The 17,022-nt window shown below is 56.1% G+C and overlaps 2 protein-coding genes across 2 annotated transcripts; both read right to left on the bottom strand.

The window, feature by feature from the left end:
- Window positions 1-892: 892 nt before the first annotated feature.
- Window positions 893-5,544, bottom strand: LOC310903982 (cytoskeleton-associated protein 5-like). Its single transcript, XM_083848099.1, has one exon. It carries the CDS (start codon window positions 4,952-4,954, stop codon window positions 1,148-1,150), a length of 3,807 nt encoding a protein of 1,268 aa, XP_083704225.1. The 5' UTR covers window positions 4,955-5,544; the 3' UTR covers window positions 893-1,147.
- A 4,484-nt stretch (window positions 5,545-10,028) lies between these two features.
- Window positions 10,029-12,987, bottom strand: SST (somatostatin). The gene is made up of 2 exons (XM_083848049.1): window positions 11,282-12,987; window positions 10,029-10,427 (listed from the first exon to the last, which is right to left on the bottom strand). Exons 1-2 carry the CDS (start codon window positions 11,417-11,419, stop codon window positions 10,215-10,217), a joined length of 351 nt encoding a protein of 116 aa, XP_083704175.1. The 5' UTR covers window positions 11,420-12,987; the 3' UTR covers window positions 10,029-10,214.
- Between the last annotated feature and the right edge of the window lie 4,035 nt (window positions 12,988-17,022).

Below are 17,022 nucleotides of genomic sequence, written 5' to 3'. Positions count from 1 at the left end.
GCAGGCTGGGCTACCTGTGCTGGAAGTAGCTCCTGCCCAGAGCTCTTGAACAAAGCACATTTGCAGTCCTTGCTCTCTTTCTTAGCACCACCTGAACCAATGCAACTGTTGCGCAAAATCCCAAATGAGCAGCTAAGCCCATGCTGGACCACAATACCCCATTGCATGCTGTTCTCTGCCAGGGGCGAGGAGATGCAAGCATGAATACCTTTAGATCATTGTCCTGATGTTCGGGGCACTCCCCGTTGCTGTTGGAGGCTGTACTGATGGGTAAGTGCTGCGAATATGCAAGAGACCACTTGCTCCTATAGGACTCTGGGTGTTTCTGCTGCTGCAGTTATCTCCTATCACTCACAGTATCTGCGGCACAGGGACTGCCATGGACCCCCTTGTGCAGGTTGTCCAGGTAGGGTCAGCATCCTGACTGGTTCTGAGCCCTGTGTCCTGGAGGGATTTGTGCATGCTGGGTTCAGTTTTGCCCTCTCCCAGACTCAGCTTTGCTATGAAGACTGAGCTCTGCAAGCAGGCAAGTCCTGCAGAACTACCCTGCTTCTGAAAAGCAGCAGCGGAGACATCAACCAGAAACTCAGACTAGCTCCTGGGCTTTGCAAGCGCGGGAAACCAGATCCCAGATAACTCTCCTGGCATTCATGCTCGAGTTGTTTCTTTATTGGTTATACGATTCATGCCATCTGCCCGTTGATGTGTGCCCAGAAGAGTACCGGCTAGCTCTGAGAACGGTGACTAAACGCCCACCTTGGCTGCAGGTCCTGCTCCTATTTCTGCTGTTGTTTCTTCGTGCCCTCAGGGACCTCATTGCTGTGCAGCCCTGGAACGGAGGGAGAAGCGTGACATGGGCCCCTTGGTGGGGACCCTGCCGTAGGCGGCAGGTTTTCCAGGCGGCAGGGTGCCGTCACCGCCTTCCCCCCAGGGGTCCCTCCTGGGATCCTCGTTGGTCCAAGGGGAGCTGCTTCTGCCTCTGGGGACGTGCCCAGGGGGGCTGGAGGAAGATGTTCTCTGGTGTTTTGCTCTGTTCTGACGATGGCCAGGCTTTGATTCAAATAACTCTGCAAGAAGAGGGAGAGGTTTACCGTGAAAGACTCCAACGTTCACTTAAAACATTTTTTCTTACATTCCTATAATTCCTCTAGACCCTCCCCCCAACTCTCCTAGGAACAAATATTCTGGAAGATGCTGGAAGGCATTGCCTGTTTTGCTTTGCAACCCTGCCAGCTGTCCAGGGGACCTCTCCCCATGCCCCTACAGCTGTTTTATTTGCCCCTGCCCTGGCAGCAGGACTGACCGTCCTTCGGAGGTAAGCTTCCACCTCGCAGCCAGCTGCATCCTCGATCAGGGAGAGGTGGTCTAGGATCCTCACCCCCTTCAGCTTGCACAAAGTGTGCAGCAGAGTTTTCAGGGTCCGCAGGGGGAGCTCGTTCGTGCATCGCCTCAGTCTCTCCTTTGGGATTGACTTCAGGAGGGTGTTGACATCCAGCAGGATTTTGTCCAGGTCGATGGTGCTGATGGTGCTGGGGAGAAGACGCGTAGTTCTCCAGAGGCATTTGGCCAACAGGTCAGAAAACTTATCTGGGCTGCCCTCGGCACTCAGGCTGCCTTGGAGCAGCTTGAGCAAGGCACAGAAGATCCTCGTCTGGTCAGATTTTTCTAGGACCCTTCTCATGAGGACATTAATGGACTGTATGAGCTTCTGATCTTCCTCTTGGTCCCCCTCCAGGAATTTTAGCATTAAGGTAAGGAGGTTGTGCATTACATCCTTCAGCACCTCCATCGAGGCCTCCTGAGCCAGTTTCTTCTCCTGGAAGAGAAACATCATGGCCTGGATGACACCTTTGCATCTCAGGATGATTTGGTCCTTCCCCCATTTCTCATCAGATTCCTTTTGCTTCTGGAACAACTTAAGTGGTTGGAAGCTGGCTACGAGGAACTCATTAACATGCCCAGCCATGGCTTCTGCTTTGTTCTTCTGCCTCAGGATCTTCTCAATTTCTTCCACTGCCTGAATGCTGGTGTCAGCATCGCTATTTCTAATGCCACAAATAAGGGAATTAATAGTATGGGTGATGTTATGACACGTGTCATCAGTGTCTGAGGAGGCGGGCAAGGTCTGGAATTCAGGGATCGTTTCTAGCCGAATGATATCCCTCAGTTTTAAGTGCCTGTATTTTCTGGAGACCGGCCTTCCCTTGTGCTGTCCTATACGTGGAGGCAGAGACCAAGGAGCCTCAACCACATTATTTAAATTTCCTCCTTCAGAGCTGGCGGGCTCTGGCTTTGAGGGTGCACCTCCTGCCTGCTGGCAGATGCCTTCAGAGCCAGTGTTTGAATCCTGTTGAGGCTTTTCACAAAGATGTTTTGCTTGGGACACTCGTGGCCTGCCAGGTTCCTGCTCTGCAGTTTGTCCCAGCACCCGCATGTATTCTTCAGGGAGATCCCCAACAATTCTGAGTACAATTTCCCCATGAGTTTTGCAAGCTCTGACCATGATGTTTAGAGCAGCGTTATGAATAGCTCTGTCTTTGTCTCCAAGGAAGGCGGCTATCTTCTTCAAGGCTTTGCTAGGGCTGGGCTCACACACTTCCAGGCCGTACACCTCGAGCAGGTAACCCATCTCCACCAGGCATCCTGCCTGCTGCTTGGCGTTCTGGAACTTGATGCCTTCCATGAGGAAGCTGAACACCTTCTTAGCTGGGTACACCAGGCACATGCTCTTCAGGACAGCGTGCACCAACTTACAAATGACTTTCCTTGGCTCCCCCATCTTCAGGACCAGGTATGGAAGGAAGGAAAGGGCCTCATTCTCCGTCAGCTGGTACTTTTCTTGGATCAGCAAAGTTAGCAGCAGGTTGAGGTACTCCAGGCTCTTGATAAGCACCCACATGTTGGAGTCAAAGAAACACAGGGTAAGCCATTTCAGGATCAGGTCCAGGCAGCTGATGACTCCTTCCTTCTCTGTCTCCAGGTGCCTGATCATCACCGCCAAGGCTTTGATTTGGTGCAGGAAGCTGGGGTGGAACAGTTCCACCTGGAAGCTCCTGGACACGCAGCTGCTCATCTGGGCCTTCAGCTGCTCGATGTACCTTTTGTTGGGAGCAGTGAAGTTCCACTGCAGCACTTTCCTGTCTTTCTCATCCCTCAGTCTTTGCTCTTTCCCCCTGGGGACAACAATGAAGATGTGTACGGGTTTGTCCCTGTCCTTTGGCGTGGGCTTTGCCTGTGCTTTCCCCTTGGCTGCACCCGTGTCTTTCATGCCTTCCTCTCCTGACGTGGGCTCCTTGGGACCTTGCTTCAGCTCTCTGCTGGGTTTGGGTGCTGGCTCTTCAGCTGACGCTTGTGAAGACAAGGCTGTTGCTTCAGGTGGTGTGGTTGGAACAGAGGGCAAAGCGGCAGTGATGTTGTCTGTAGGGTGCCCAGAAAGTGACTCGACAGAAGCAGTGGGTTGTGCTGACAGACTGGCGTTGGCATTCTCCAGGATTGCAAGTACGTGGTCCCTTGCACCTGCCTTCAGCTCGCTGGTGGCCTCAGCCATCTTCTCAAAGCCAAGGTGCATGATGAAGAAGGGCAGGGCTGCCCGCGAGGCCGTGAGCACGTCCCGGTTGCTGTCCCGTAGGCAGGAGAAGAGGAGTGGCACGCAGCGGAGCAGGTCCGAGGGAGCTGACCGCAGGGTGGGCAGCTCTTCGGCCAGCCACCGCACCAGCTCCTGCTTCTGGAAGGGCATTCCTTCTCCCAGCTCTCCTGAAATGTCCTGCCCACCCAGCCACTGCGATATGTCGAGCTGTGCAGCCCAGGCATTCACGGCAGCCAGGGCAGCCGCTCTCGTGCTGCTCTTGCTGTCTCTGAACAGAGCGATGAGGGGAAGGCCCAAGTCCTTCATGTGCTGTGTGACGTTGGAGCCCATGGCTGCGGACAGGTGCTGGAGGACCCTCAGGGCCATCTGTACCAGGCTGGGGTTCGGGTCATGGAGACAAACCCTCAGGGCTCTTGGGAGCTCTCCTAGGTTTGGCTGGATGTGTTTGGCATCCCGGAGGATGCAGGCAACCTCTTCCAGGCCCTCCCTCTGCATGTTCCAATCCTCCTCCTGCAGCTTGGACAGCAGCTCTGGTGTGATCCTGTCACTAATGTCTATGGCTCCTGTTCTTCTGTGATCCCCCGAGTCCTCCTGGGTCCCATCACCCAGGTCTGGTTTGGGGTTGGCACGACTGGGAGCTGGTGGGACCTGCCCGTGCACCTTCTCCAGCTCAGCATCTATCTGGGGGAGAAGGGGCAGCTTTTCACTCTCCATCAGCTCTCTGAGCGAGTCTCCCACGTACAGGTAAATAACCCCCAGCAAAGTGATGGCCGATCTCTGCACGCTGGGCTGAGCAGCAGCAAGAGCAATCCTCAGGGTATTTATTAGTGTCTTGGCCTCCAAGCCAGCAAAGCCAAACTCCAGAATTGCCTTTGACAGCCAGTCCAAGATCTTGGTCTGGATCCTGGAGTTATTCTGTGAGAAGGCCAACGCCATAGCTGTCTGTGCTGTCCATGGCAATGAGCATGCCTCTGCTATAGCTGTCAAGGCTCCTTGGGCACTGGTGCTGCACAGCACATCTCCCACCATTTCCACCACGCTTTCTAGGACAATTTGAGCCGATGTCCTGGAGAAGTCCCCTTCCTGGGCTAGCAGAGTGATTGTGTGGAGTTTCTTCTGCATCACCTGGAGCTTTGTCTCCTTGCACCCCCGTGACAGCAGTCTCACCAGGGCTTGGCACGGTATCTCACTTTTCTTCATCTCCCTGATAGTCTTCTGCAGGGTCTCCATGCTGGAAATCCGTTCTTTCCAGGCGTTGCTTTCCAAATTTTGAACGCAGGTTTCGGGAAGCACCGCTGCCACCTTTTCCTTGCATTCTTCCTCCGAGAGCTCTGGTTCACACATGTTGCTTGAGCCCACCCTTCCCATTTGGTGATGGGCTCTGTCCTTCCAGGGCTGGCCAGGTTTCCTTCCAAGCACCCTAAACGAGAAGCAAGAGGGCAGCGCGGGGTGTCCTTACCAATGGAGAGGTGCAGATGTTGCAGCGGCACCTTTGGGTCCCTCCTGGCAAGGTGCATGGAGCCCACGAACCGCCTGCCACGAGTGCTGGCCATTGTGAGGTCGGAGCCGCCCGCGGGGAGCCACAGCCCTGTGGTGGGGTCCCAGTGCCACCACTGTCACCAGCAGCGACCGTTCTTCCTGCAGGTGGGTCTGAGCCACTGGGTGAAGGCATCGGTGCAGGCAGCATCACCTCCAGCCCTCGTTGCCTCCAGGGGTGGAAGATGCAGCCTGGAGGCAGGGACTGCCACGCATCGTGCCACCACAGCCGTCTGGTCCCCTGAGCCTGTAACTGGACATAACCCTTCCTCCCTCTGCCCACACGGTTCCTGCCGAGACTGTGAGGCTGTCGACAGCTGAGTGAGTAAGGAGTAGTTTGGGATGCTGAACAACAACAAAATTGCCAGGGGAAAGAAAATTTTCACTGAACCAATTTTTTAAAGGTTTTCTTTAGAACAAAACCCACCGCTTTTAACCGTAGATAGCACAGTTTACTTTTATGCTATTTAACTTTCTTCCAGCCTGTTACAAGTTGACACCTTTTGCATGAGAAATGCCCTGTAGAAATGAAAAACAGGCACTCAGCCGTGGGCAAAAATCTCTGGCAGCGCAGCAGCACTGCCTGCATCCTCAGAGGAAAGTGAGGATCCTCCAGGGAAAACTCTTTGCAGGAGCCCTGCACCCAACTCCACTGCTTGGACAGCCCCTGGCATGGAGGAGAGCTGTGCGGAGTGTCTGCCCTCACGGACAAGGATGCACAGACCACAAATAGGACAATCTGTGCTCTTTGGCTCTCTCTGCTGGCTGCAGTGCACCCCACTCGTGGGCTCGTGCTCCTCAGGGGGTCCCCCAACATTGCACCCTCCAGGGAAGAGGCTGGTGTCGGGAGCAGAGCAGCAGGGACAGAAGTCCCGTGTTGGAGCCTCTGGAAGAATCACACATCACAATGAGCACTAGAAGTAAAACAGGGAAGGAAAGATGCGGCAGCGAGGTTTCCCCGAAAAGCCTTGCAAATGCAACAGCTGATTTCCGGGAGGATCCTTCTCTTCCCTAAGCCTCCAGCTGGAGGGACAGATTTTCCCTGAAGGCAAAACCCAGAGCTGTGCAAGGGAGCAAGTGCTGGGAGGGATTCACCAACTCTGCTCTGTGCCAGGGAACGGAGCTCAACAAGTGCTGAGGGATGGGCACAGGAGGGCCGGGAGCGTCTCTCTGGGGCCAGCTCTGTTGGGGCTGGAGGCTGGAGTGTTTCCTCCCATCAGCAGAGCATGGCAGCCTGCCTGCAGCTGCGAGGGGTTGGGATGCCAGCAGCAGGGAGCAGCAGAACTGATGCTCTGGGAGGTGAGCAGGGCTAAGTCCCTCTCCTTCTGCCCCAGCAGTGAGCAAAGCCTGGATGTGAGTGCATCATTTCATGCTTTCTCAGGGAATCTCTCTATAAGAGATACCGGGGACCTTTGTGAAACCTTGTTTTGTTAATCGAGTGGCTTTTGGTTCCACCCAGGTGGGTTTCTTTGTTGGGTGATGCTGGAAACATCAGGTCATGGCACAAACTGGCAAGAGTACTGTACATATGAGAAAAAAGGCACTTGCTGATTTTTTTCTGAAAGCTTGTTAATTTTTGGGGTTCTGCCAGGAATTTTCAGGGTAAGTCTCCCAAGACTGGGATCCAGACTGCTGAGGTACTCACAGCATCTGGCCAAACAGCTCTTTTGGGTATGCTATTAGGTGTTAACAAATGCGACAAATAATTCACTAATAAAAAAAAAGGAGAAAAAAAATGTTCAGTGTAAGTGAATTTTACTGCGTTATTCTGGTGAGGAGCTGTCAAAGAGTCAGAAGGTGTTCTGAGGAGAGAGAGTACAGTCTGTTCCTTTATCATAATAACTTTTATTGCCTAGGTATAGTTTCTCATCCCGGTCAATAAGCATCCTGCTGCTTTGTTTTCAGAGCATTAGGGCTCGGTTACAGCAGCTAATGCTTCTTTCCAGTCGCCTGGTGCTGACCCATCCAGGGGCTGGGGGCTGCTCCAGTGCTCCCCAGAGGTGCTGGGGTTTTGGCAGGATAGAGGGGGAAAAGATTCCCATGGTGAGAGCAGGGGCCTGGGAATAGGGGATGCTCCTGGTGCTTGCAGATCAGAGCAATGATGAGACTGCCGTGACGCTTGCTGGGAGCTACAGGGGCAGATTAAATGCAAAAACACCGTGGAACCTCGTACAGGCTGTTCTGGGTGAAGGACAGTTGTGCCCAGGGGTCTGCACTCTTTGTCATTTCTGCAGAGCCGAAAAGAGCATGCCGATGCCAGAGCGGCCCCAGGCTATGAAGTCTGGATCCCAGAAGCATTTCTCGTGCACCGCAGCTAGAATTGCTTCGAGCTATCTGTCACCAACGAGCCCTCTGGGCCAAGGGAGACTTGGCCTTTCTAACAATTTGGGCATCACATAACAAATACCCTGGCCTGCTTGCTAGAGCCAATGACCCTTCCTGGCGTCGTTACTTGGAGAGGTTGCTGCTGGGGACGGCTGAGCAGCTCATCGCTGGCTTCCCATCGGGGCATCTGTGCTTCCAGGCCTCATACAGTCTTTTCTGGTTTTCATTCAAAGCAACTCTTTGGACAGCAGTTTCAAGCCCTTTTATGTGGCTCCTCGTGGACGTTTCCCTGCAGTGCCTCATGAATCACCAGCTGAAGGCACCTGCCAGGGTGGGGATTGCTCTGGGTCTGCCCGTGCCACCGAGTGCACGAGGAGAGGCGAAACAGCCAGCGTGGGTCATCGCGGCCCCCAGCCTTCCCCAGGCCGATGTAGGGGCTGCTCTTCCTTGGAACCTCGGCTCTGAGCTGCTGAGAACCTCACTGGAAAACCTCTCTCAGAGCTTCTCTCTTCCCCTTTGGCAGCTCAGGCCCATGGCGCTGACCGCGCCGCGTGCTCTCACCCCACGTCCAGCCCAGCACGAGCCTTCCCAGGCCAGGACGCTGTGCCGTGGTTGTGTGGCCAGGGATTACATGCAGCCATTTAATCTCTTTAGCCCATAATTCCCACTCATCAAAGAGAAGCAATAAATCTGTCTTTGTAGCCTCTGTAGCTCAGCAGGGCAAGTCCATCTCTGGCATCGTGTTTGCACGGCTCCCAGTCCCTGGGATTGCTGGTGCTGCCGCGGTGCAACTACACACAGTGATGTTGTGTTTAATGCCCTGCGAGCCACCTCCCCAGCCTCCAGGAGCTCCTGAGCTGCCTGAAGGAGCAGGTTTTTCTGTCTGCCTCCGGGCAGAGGGCACTCACACATGCCTCCACCAGTACATCTTCATTAAGCCACGCAGAAGCTGCCGTGCCGTGCCGCCAGCTGCACCGCCGCGACGGGCTGGTGTAGCATGTGAATCACTTCGTCTTGATCCCTGCCTGTGCCTGTGGATCATCCATATCCCTACTTGTGACGGGTTTCACTCCTGCAATTGGCAGGATTAAACTCCCTTCAAAAGAACTGCCTGAGCATAGTGACCAAGAGGAAAAACCTCAGGCGAGGAGCGCTCTATTTATAGCCCATGAAGGATGGACTCGGTGCATAAGAATATTCAAGCCCCCGGCACCTCCACCCCCCTCTCTGTTCCTATAGCTGCTGTCTTACGGCTGTCTTGGCACTGAAGAATTGGCTGCTTTTTGAAAGCTGACTGGATCCTCAGTCAGGAGAGGAGCAAAGGGACAGGGGTGGGGAGATCTCAGCTTTGCTGAGTCCCCCAAAATCTGCTCCCTAGAGGACATCCAGCAGCAGAGGAGTCAGACGTGATGGAGGACTGGTGCTCTCCCCTCGGTCTGCATCCACACTTTCCAAGGGGTGTCCTATTCTCACCCTATCTGCTTTCAGGGCAGCAAAACGATCTGCATTGCTTGCACTTCCCACATCTCTTTCAGGAGGCTCCCCCAGGGCTGCCCCCCTTTGCTCCCTCCCAGGGGTGAGTTAACGTTGCACCGCGCTCAGCTGCACTGGGGACAAAGAACAACAACCCCATTTCTCACCTTTGGATACGATGTCTGCAAAATATTTGCTACCTTTGCTCCCGAATGATGAATTTCTGATCAAAGGGACATTTGTGCCCCACATCTCCAGCTCGCCGATGATGGCATGTCAGAAAGCAGCACGGCTGGGAGGAGAAGAGGTTCTGGAAAAGCACAAAGAATTTATCTTCCATTGAGAAAACTGTTTCTTTTTCTCGGTGCCATCTCCTACCCAGCTGACACTTTTAATAATGTCGTTAATGATGATGTAGTGGGTAGAAAAGCTGCTGTAGCGGGTTTACTAGATGGAGAGATGCTGATGGCATGGGGTTAGCACCTTGCCTTTACAAGGATGCGACCCCCCCCGCACAGTGGAACAAAGGAGAACTTTCCGAAGGAGTCTCAGAAGCGGTGGATGTTGCAAGGAATAAAATACACCAGGTAAGAAAATATTTCAGTGTTCCTGAGTGAGAAGGAATAAGGCATGTTGGGGATAAACCTGTACTGTGAACCTCTTTTTTGATACCCACAGCTCCCAACACGCAGCTGTGATTTCCAGCAATGTCACTGGAGCTGGGTGTAAATCCTCTAGCCCGACTTAAGCGCCGGTGCTGTGGATTTGACTCAATCCCACTTACAGGGATTCGATGTCTAAAATACTGCGGTGTCCCTAGGTCCCTTAGAAAAACAGCAAAAATTTTTACTTAAAGAAATTGTGTGTTGTGTGTGTGCGCATGTGGGGGCTGTACTGCCATTTGCTGTCATTGCCCTGAGACAGGCAGCATTTCCAAGACAAGCAGGCTGAGAGAGGTGACTTAGGTTTCCTCAGTGACCAGCAAGTCTCAGCATCACTGTTTGAAACATAAACTTTATTGCAACGAAGGATTAAAAATAGTACATCTGAAAGAGTCGCAGAGTGCATGTCATTAAGGAACTAGTCAGAAATCACAACTCAAGCAAATCGTGTACAATAGGAACAGAAAGTTTTATTAAAACAACTTGAAATCGAACTCAGATTTTCCTCGTGTGTTTCATTTCACCATAACCGTGTATTTACAGTCTTCGCCTCTTGTGGTGAAGGTTCTGCTCGGGGCGGGGGGCTAGGAAGAAGGCAGGGATGGATGGGGAGGAGAGGTGGGTTTCAAAAGCTAACAGGATGTGAAAGTTTTCCAGAAGAAGTTCTTGCAGCCTGCTTTGCGTTCCCGGGGCGCCAGAGCGGGGTTTGAGTTAGCCGAGCGCTCCAGCTCCAGTCTCACTTCGTCCTGCTCGGCCCCTCGGGACAAGTCCTCAGACTCCAGGGCTTCATTTTCTGTCTGGCTGGGCTCTGAGAGCAGTTCTGCCAAAAAGTACTTGGCCAGTTCCTTGGGGAGAAGGGAGACAAAGAGGGAGAGAGCACGGTTACTCTTCGGCTACCGGGGGCTCGCTGCACTGTGCCCAGGACAGTGGCACAGCTCCGGAGTAGACGGGGAGCTGCATCTCCCCAGCATCTCAGCCCAACCAGCAGCTGCCTTCCAGCAGCAGCGGCTACAAAATAAAGCAGAGCAGGAGAGCACTGACATCTACCCGGTGTGCTGAAGGGATCGCTGGGCAGGGAAGGAGCTCACCCGAGCATTACCCTGCCACCCCGTCCCTCCCAGGTGGTCTCAGCGAGGATGCTGAGAGGCTGCTGCTGAAGCAGCACTGGGCAGGTTTTGGGGAAAGCAGCTGGGCTGGGGCACCCTCTTGCTCGGTTATCTTTCCTCTCGTCCCTCTGAGCCCTGGCTGCCCCGTTGCATGGCAGAGGACACCTTCCTGCTGCATCGAGGCAGCTGCCTTGGTTCTGCACCCCGGAGAAGCCTCGGGGAGCTTCTCCAGGGGCTCTGCCCTCTGTGCGGGCAGCGGCCGCTCCTCGTCCCCCAGCAGGCTGGGCTGGGGGGGGTCTCCCCATCCTGCCCCCAGCCATCCAGCTGCCATGGCCCATCTGTGGTGGGGAACCAGGGGTCTGTCGGGGAACCGGGGGCTGGAGCGGGGACAACGGGGAGGTCTGCTGAGGAACAGGGGAAAGGCACTGAGGGTACCGGGGTGTGCGGAGGGGAAGCAGAGGGGTCTGCGGTGGGGAAAGTAGGGGTCTGCCAGGGGGGATGGAGGGGAACAGGGGAGGGGAAGCGGGAGGAGAAGCGGGGCCGTCGGGGTCTCCAGCGGGGTGCCCGCCCCGTCGGGGGGGGGGGGCTCTCACCTGCTTCCCGGCGGCGGCAGCCAGGGATTTCTGCAGGAACTGCCGGAGCCGCGGGTCCGAGGGGGCGGCCGAGACGGTGCCGAGGGCCAGGGCGATGGAGAGCAGGGCCAGGGCGCAGTGGAGGCGGCACGACAGCATCTCGCCGGCGGGGCGGGCGCGGGCAGGAGGCGGCGGGGAAGCGCTGGCGGCTCCGCTGCGGCTCGGCTCCGGCGTTGGGGATCTCCTCGCCTCCCGCCGCCTTTATAAACCCTTCTCCTGACGTCAAGGCGGGGGCGCCCCCCTCGCCCCACGCCGCCGGGGGTGGGTCCCTGCCCGGGCTTGGGGGGGTGGGGGAGAGCCGCGGCCGGGGATGCTCCGCTCTGCCCGGGGCTGGCCAGGCACCCACGGCGCTCCCCCCTCGTTGTACTCCCACCTTCGGTGCTTTCCGGCTGCCCCCCGCCTCCTTTTCTCCCCAAACCGCCGTCCGTCCGGGTCCTCGACGCTGCTCGTCCGTTGTCTCCCCCCCGAGCCTCAAGCATCCCCCCGGGGGGCGGCGGGGGGACCCCCCGGCTGTGCGCCCCAGCGGGGCTGCCCGCCCCGTCGGGTAAAAAAAGGCTGCAGAGTGGGGGAAAGTGCAAACCTTCCCCCCAAAAGCGGCTTAGCAGCAGGGAACAGGGGGGTGCTGAGCTGTCCCCGGGGGCAATTTCTGCCTCCCCGGCTCTGCAGCATCTCTGCAGCTCAGGAAAGCGGGGGCCAGCCGGTGCCTTGGTTGTGTGTGTCCCCCCCGGTCCTGAGCTCAGCGGTGCTGGTCCCGTGGGGGACGTGCCCATCATTGGGATAACCAGTCTCCCCATCTCTCCCAGCCTGTCCCCACGGCTGGCTGGTGCCCACACGGACGGATCCCTCCATGCCGAGGGACTCCCCAGCCCTCTGCCAGCAGCAGGAGCAGATGGGGCTCTGCTGCCACCCCGATGTCTGGTGTCAGGGGCCCCCTCCTGCTTTTCCAAGCTGGGGGAAGTCAAAGGCTTGTGGGAACAAGGCTGCTGCTGCTCAGAGGTCTCCAGAAATCTCCAGAAGGACTCTTTCAGTTCGTGTTGAATTAACGCCCACCCAGCACGCTCCCAGACTGACTGTTGCTGAGGCTGGACTAGGAGTGAGGAGGGCGTACCGAGGTGTTCCTGCTCTGCTTTACAACCCAGCAAGAGGAATGGGCGCTGGGTGCTGGTTCCCAACCGGGCAGACCTCCGGGCTGAGCAGGCGCTGCCCTCCCTGCACGATGCACCCCTTTCTCTGTGCGGATATCTGCAGCCACGTCACATTCATCCGCTGCCTCCTCCCCAAATCATGGTGCAAATGAATGCAACAGGGTTAATTTGAACCCAAGAGGAACACCCTCACTCCCATCGGGGATCCAGGTTTTCATGGTGTCCATGCATACTACGGCTCTGCCAGCCACATGGGGACAAGATTTGGAAGACGAGGTTGGCTCAGGCTCCTTCATTCTCCTGCACTGGGGGCGAGAAGCAGTACCCCTGCCTGGGGATGCCGGAGGGATTGTAGGGGTGTCCTCTGGCAGCAAGAGAAACATTACTGCATGGAAACATCTTGGATTTGTCCCACTGAGCTTTAGACACCTACCTGACAAAAGCAGGGCAGTGCTCTTTTGCTGTCTCTGGTCCTGTGCCCCACCAGGAGATGACTTGGCCCCAGAGCAGCCTGAGGAAGGCTCTGAGGCCCACCCTGGTCCTTTAATCCCTCATGGGATTCAGCTGACGTTGGGTGGAGGCAGGACCAGTGCCAGGGTGCTGGTGGGGAAGTTCTCCTAGGAGAAACTTGCCTATTTTAATGGAGTAAAACTGAGTTCCTATTAGATCTGAGCCTTGCTCTGGATCAAATGTTGAAAGGACCAAAATATTCTTGGTGCTCTTGGGAAGAATTTGGGGGAACCACTCTGATGTTCTCCAGCCAAAAAGTTTTGGGATCCCATTTCAAATAACATCTAAAAGAAAAATACGATTTAACTGAAGATGAAAATATGTGCTTTGGTTCAGAAAACCCTCTTGGGCTGACCTGAAGGAAACCAGCAGAGAGGGAGTGGAGAAGGGGGGGTCCACCTGCCCCATGCCTCTTCGCGGTGTCTCCTGCCGTGCCCCTGGCGCAGGGCAGACCGTCAGACATCCTCAGGACGCTGGCGCGGGCACGGAGGGGCAAGCAAGGTGCAGATCCATTCACCACTGCCCCCTCCCCCAGCTCCTCGGGGGGATCATTGTGCTCAGAATTTTTTCCCCTCATTCCCCAGCCGGATAAATCCATCATCCGTCCGCTCGGCTGCGGCGAGGGCGATTCTGTTCCTTCCTCTCTGCCGCAGCGCTGCAGGGCATGTGGCTTTGCAGACGATTGAATTGCATTGAATTCCTGGGACTGCTTCCTTACCCCCAGCTCTCCTCCTGCTTGCTCCACGAATCCAGAGCAGTCCAGCAGTGCCCGGACTGTGTGCACAGGCTGCGCGCTCAGTGCTGCGCCAGCGAAGCGTGCCCTCTGCTGTCACTGTGCTTGCAGGACTGGCTCTCCTCGCACCTCGTCACCCCAGCTGCCACCAACCCTTCTGTGAACAGAACAGCCTTGCCACATATCACTACCTTGACAGCAGGGAAAAAAAAAAAAAAAGAAATAATTATATTGCAGCACTCAGCCGTGCTGTAGTGCCGAGCTGCGGTCCACGAGCCAGGGCTGTGAAATTCCTCATCACGAAATTCCTCTGGAAAAGCAGCCTGAGCTATAGGTACAGATGAGTGAATAAGAGTAGTCATCTGTGCCTGGGAGATAACGAGAAACAAGAGCTAAATAAAGGGGAGAAACTGATGCCGGCTGGTGCTGTGTGTCCCTGGGACGGGCTGTGCAGGGGGCAGTGGTGTCGGGATGCCATATGGACTCGCAACAGCCCTTTGCAGGATGCTGGGGACAGACCGAGCTGTGTACAAAGTGGCAGGCTGCCCCTTCTGCTTCTCACAGGGATGGGCAACATGCAAGGTCAAGAAATTCTCTTACTCCCTCATGTGGGAAAAAAAAAAAAAAAAAAGAGTCTTTAAGAAGTAGTTGAGATAAAATGCCTCTGTGCCTGGGCACGAGTATGAACTGAGATCATGTTTTATTGCTTGTCTGTGCACACCATTTCTGGTGATGGTCTCCAGGCCTCAGTGTGCTGGGTCACGTCCCTGTGCGCTGACTGCAATTCCCTTGCTGCGGGCGTCACGCAGAGCTCGTGGCTTTTAGCCCAGGAAGGGCCACACTCCCCACGAAGGTAGGCTGAGAGGGCTGGGGGGATGCTTGCGCTGAGAGGTCTCTGGATAAAAAGCAGTTTCTGCAGTAGGATTTGGGTGCAAACCCATGAGAACTGGGGTCTCCCAGTTGCCTGGATAGTTTTTTATTTCTCAGTGATCAAGGCAAGAGATGATGGATACAGATGATGGGTGAGCACACGCAAATATGAAATAATAGAGGCTCTGGTTAATAAAATAGAGGTTTTATTGATTTATTTTGTGTATTATTTTTATTAGTTTTTATTTTTAAATTTATTTCTAATTCTCATCTCTGTCTTTGTTCATTTATTCCTGCGGCTCGGTTACTGCCGGGATCCTTCCCAAACTCCATCCTCGCCCGCCCTCTCGTGGGCACCCGGCAGAAGGCAGCGGGGCCCCCCCCGGTGCTGGGCGCAGGCGGCGGTGCTGCCAGCAGCGATGGTGCAAAGGGCCCGGCTGTGCACGTTTCCACATTTTGGGAAGTGCCAGCTGCGCTGCCTGCATTTAAACCTTCCGTGCTTCAGTGTCAGCACGAGTTTTTCAGCACCAACCCGAGGACTAGGGGATAAATGGGTGAGTGCAGCACCAGCTGAGCCCCAGCACCTTGCCGCATCGCTGCTGGCGACCCCGAAAAGTGCTCAGCCCGAGGAAACTCCAATCCCCATTTCTCCACAGGGTTGCCCCAGAGCCTGTGCTGGGAAGTGAAATGAGGCAGGTGTCGGCGGCGTGGGAAATGTTTTTCGGTGCTGAAGAAATCTGAAGGGAAACACGACCACATCCCAGTGTTTTGGGCTTGCCTCCGTGTGGGAGGAGGGGGAGATGGATATCAAAGGAGCTGCTCCAACATATTCCGGGAACCTTCCTGGAAAGCGGCCAGCTTGTCAGTTCGCTGCTGCCTGCCCTTCTGAGGCTGGGAGGAACCAACCCCCCTATCTGGAGCTGGGTTTTCAACTGACCCAGTGGCACCGACACGGGCAGGCAGTACCAGGTCACCCTTTGCAGGCTCGGCAGCCCTAAAACATGCCGTGCAGAGCTGTCTGACTGCTCCCTTGCCTCTACAAACACGGCACATGCGGAGCAAAGCTCACCGGCACGGGCTGGCCGTGCCAGCTGCCTGCGGACCTCTGCCCCCCGGACAGAGAGGGAGAGAGATTGCGATCGCTTCGGCATAGCTGCCTGGAAAAGCCGTGACATCATCGCTATAAAAAAGAAAACAAACACACAAAATCTGTCCCAGGAAGGAAACTCAGCCATGCTCCAGGAAAATACAGTATTTATTTTGCAAACGCAGCTGTGCGGCTCAATGGGGAATGGAGGGCGCGGACACGCAGCCTGCTCGTCCGGGCAAAGCAGCTTCCAAAAGTGCCAGCTGCGGCGGCCTGAAAGGTAGTGGCCTCAAAGGCAGTCAGATCCCAACGGAGAGGGGAGAAACCTAATACTTGTCAAATGGGGATAGCACTCGGGGAGAGGTTGTGGGTTTGAGGTCCTGCAGCTGGCCGAGGCTGGCCTCAGGAGGAGGCAGAGGCTGCTCAGCCCTTGCTCTCCTGGAGTTATATCTTCACCTGCCGGCAGACCCTGGGCACTGGGAAATGAGGAGTGCCCTGCACGCTGGCTTGCCCCCATCTTGCCATTTCCCTCCCGGGCCCTGCTCGTCTCAGCGCCCTGTGTCCCGTGGCACATCCTCCCTGCTCCCTGCAGCTCCTCCTCAGCGCTCACAGCCAGGACCTCCCCTTCCCGTTGGCGTTTCAAAATCCTCCTCTGTGAATCACTCCCCCCCAGCCCTGCCCCCCAAAACTGGCCAGGAATTAAGTGAAGGAAACCCAAAGATGAGCTGCACCCAGCTCAGACCCCGAGCCCACCCAGGCCACAAGGAGCAGGGGCCCTGCTCCGGCACAGACGGTGCTGCTCATGCAGCTCTGAGGCCGGTTTTCTGCAGCCAGCTGTGCCCACGTTGCTGCCGTGTGCTCGCACCGAGCTCTTGCTCTGGAGAATCCCAGCTTCCCGAAGCCCAGGTCCCCCCGTGGCTTCACACCCCCCCAGAACACGGACCAAAGGCAGGAGCAGCGGGGAGGGCTCCCCGATCCTGGCACCAGGCCGCGGGGCTGGAAGCCCGGTGCTGCGGGCCAGCCTCTTCCTGGAGGAGGTCAGCGACCCGGCTCCACCGAAATGTTGTGCAAGGAGCTGAACCAGCGGCCCCCTTCCCCGAGCCACCCTGGCAATCGCACAGGTTTCCAGGAAATCCAAACAAATGCCTCAGCCACCTGGGAGCGGGCTCTGCCTTCCCTCTGCCAGCTTATGGCTGCAAACGCACAGAATCCCCCGGAGGTGGCACAGGGGGACGGTGCCCACCAGGACCCGGGGACCTTGCTCCAAGGCCATGCCAGAAGCCACCTCCGCGGGACCCGTCCCAGGGAGCTGCTCAGCCCCTTCGGGGACAGCATCTGGGGCTCAGGGTGCTCCACG

The sequence above is a fragment of the Anser anser genome (assembly GCF_964211835.1).
Source record: "Anser anser genome assembly, chromosome: 9".
In the NCBI taxonomy this organism is placed as follows: Eukaryota; Metazoa; Chordata; class Aves; order Anseriformes; family Anatidae; genus Anser; species Anser anser.
The sequence above is the reverse complement of the archived record's forward strand: the minus strand, read 5'-3'. Positions and strand labels throughout refer to the sequence as shown.

What these genes read in the sequence shown, in the direction of transcription:
- LOC310903982 (XM_083848099.1), bottom strand. Translation starts at nt 4,954, where the DNA reads ATGGGAAGGGTGGGCTCAAGCAACATGTGTGAACCAGAGCTCTCGGAG.
- SST (XM_083848049.1), bottom strand. Translation starts at nt 11,419, where the DNA reads ATGCTGTCGTGCCGCCTCCACTGCGCCCTGGCCCTGCTCTCCATCGCC. An exon ending in CTGCCGCCGCCGGGAAGCAG is followed by an intron (nt 10,428 to 11,281) that starts GTGAGAGCCCCC and finishes CTTCTCCCCAAG; the next exon opens with GAACTGGCCAAGTACTTTTT.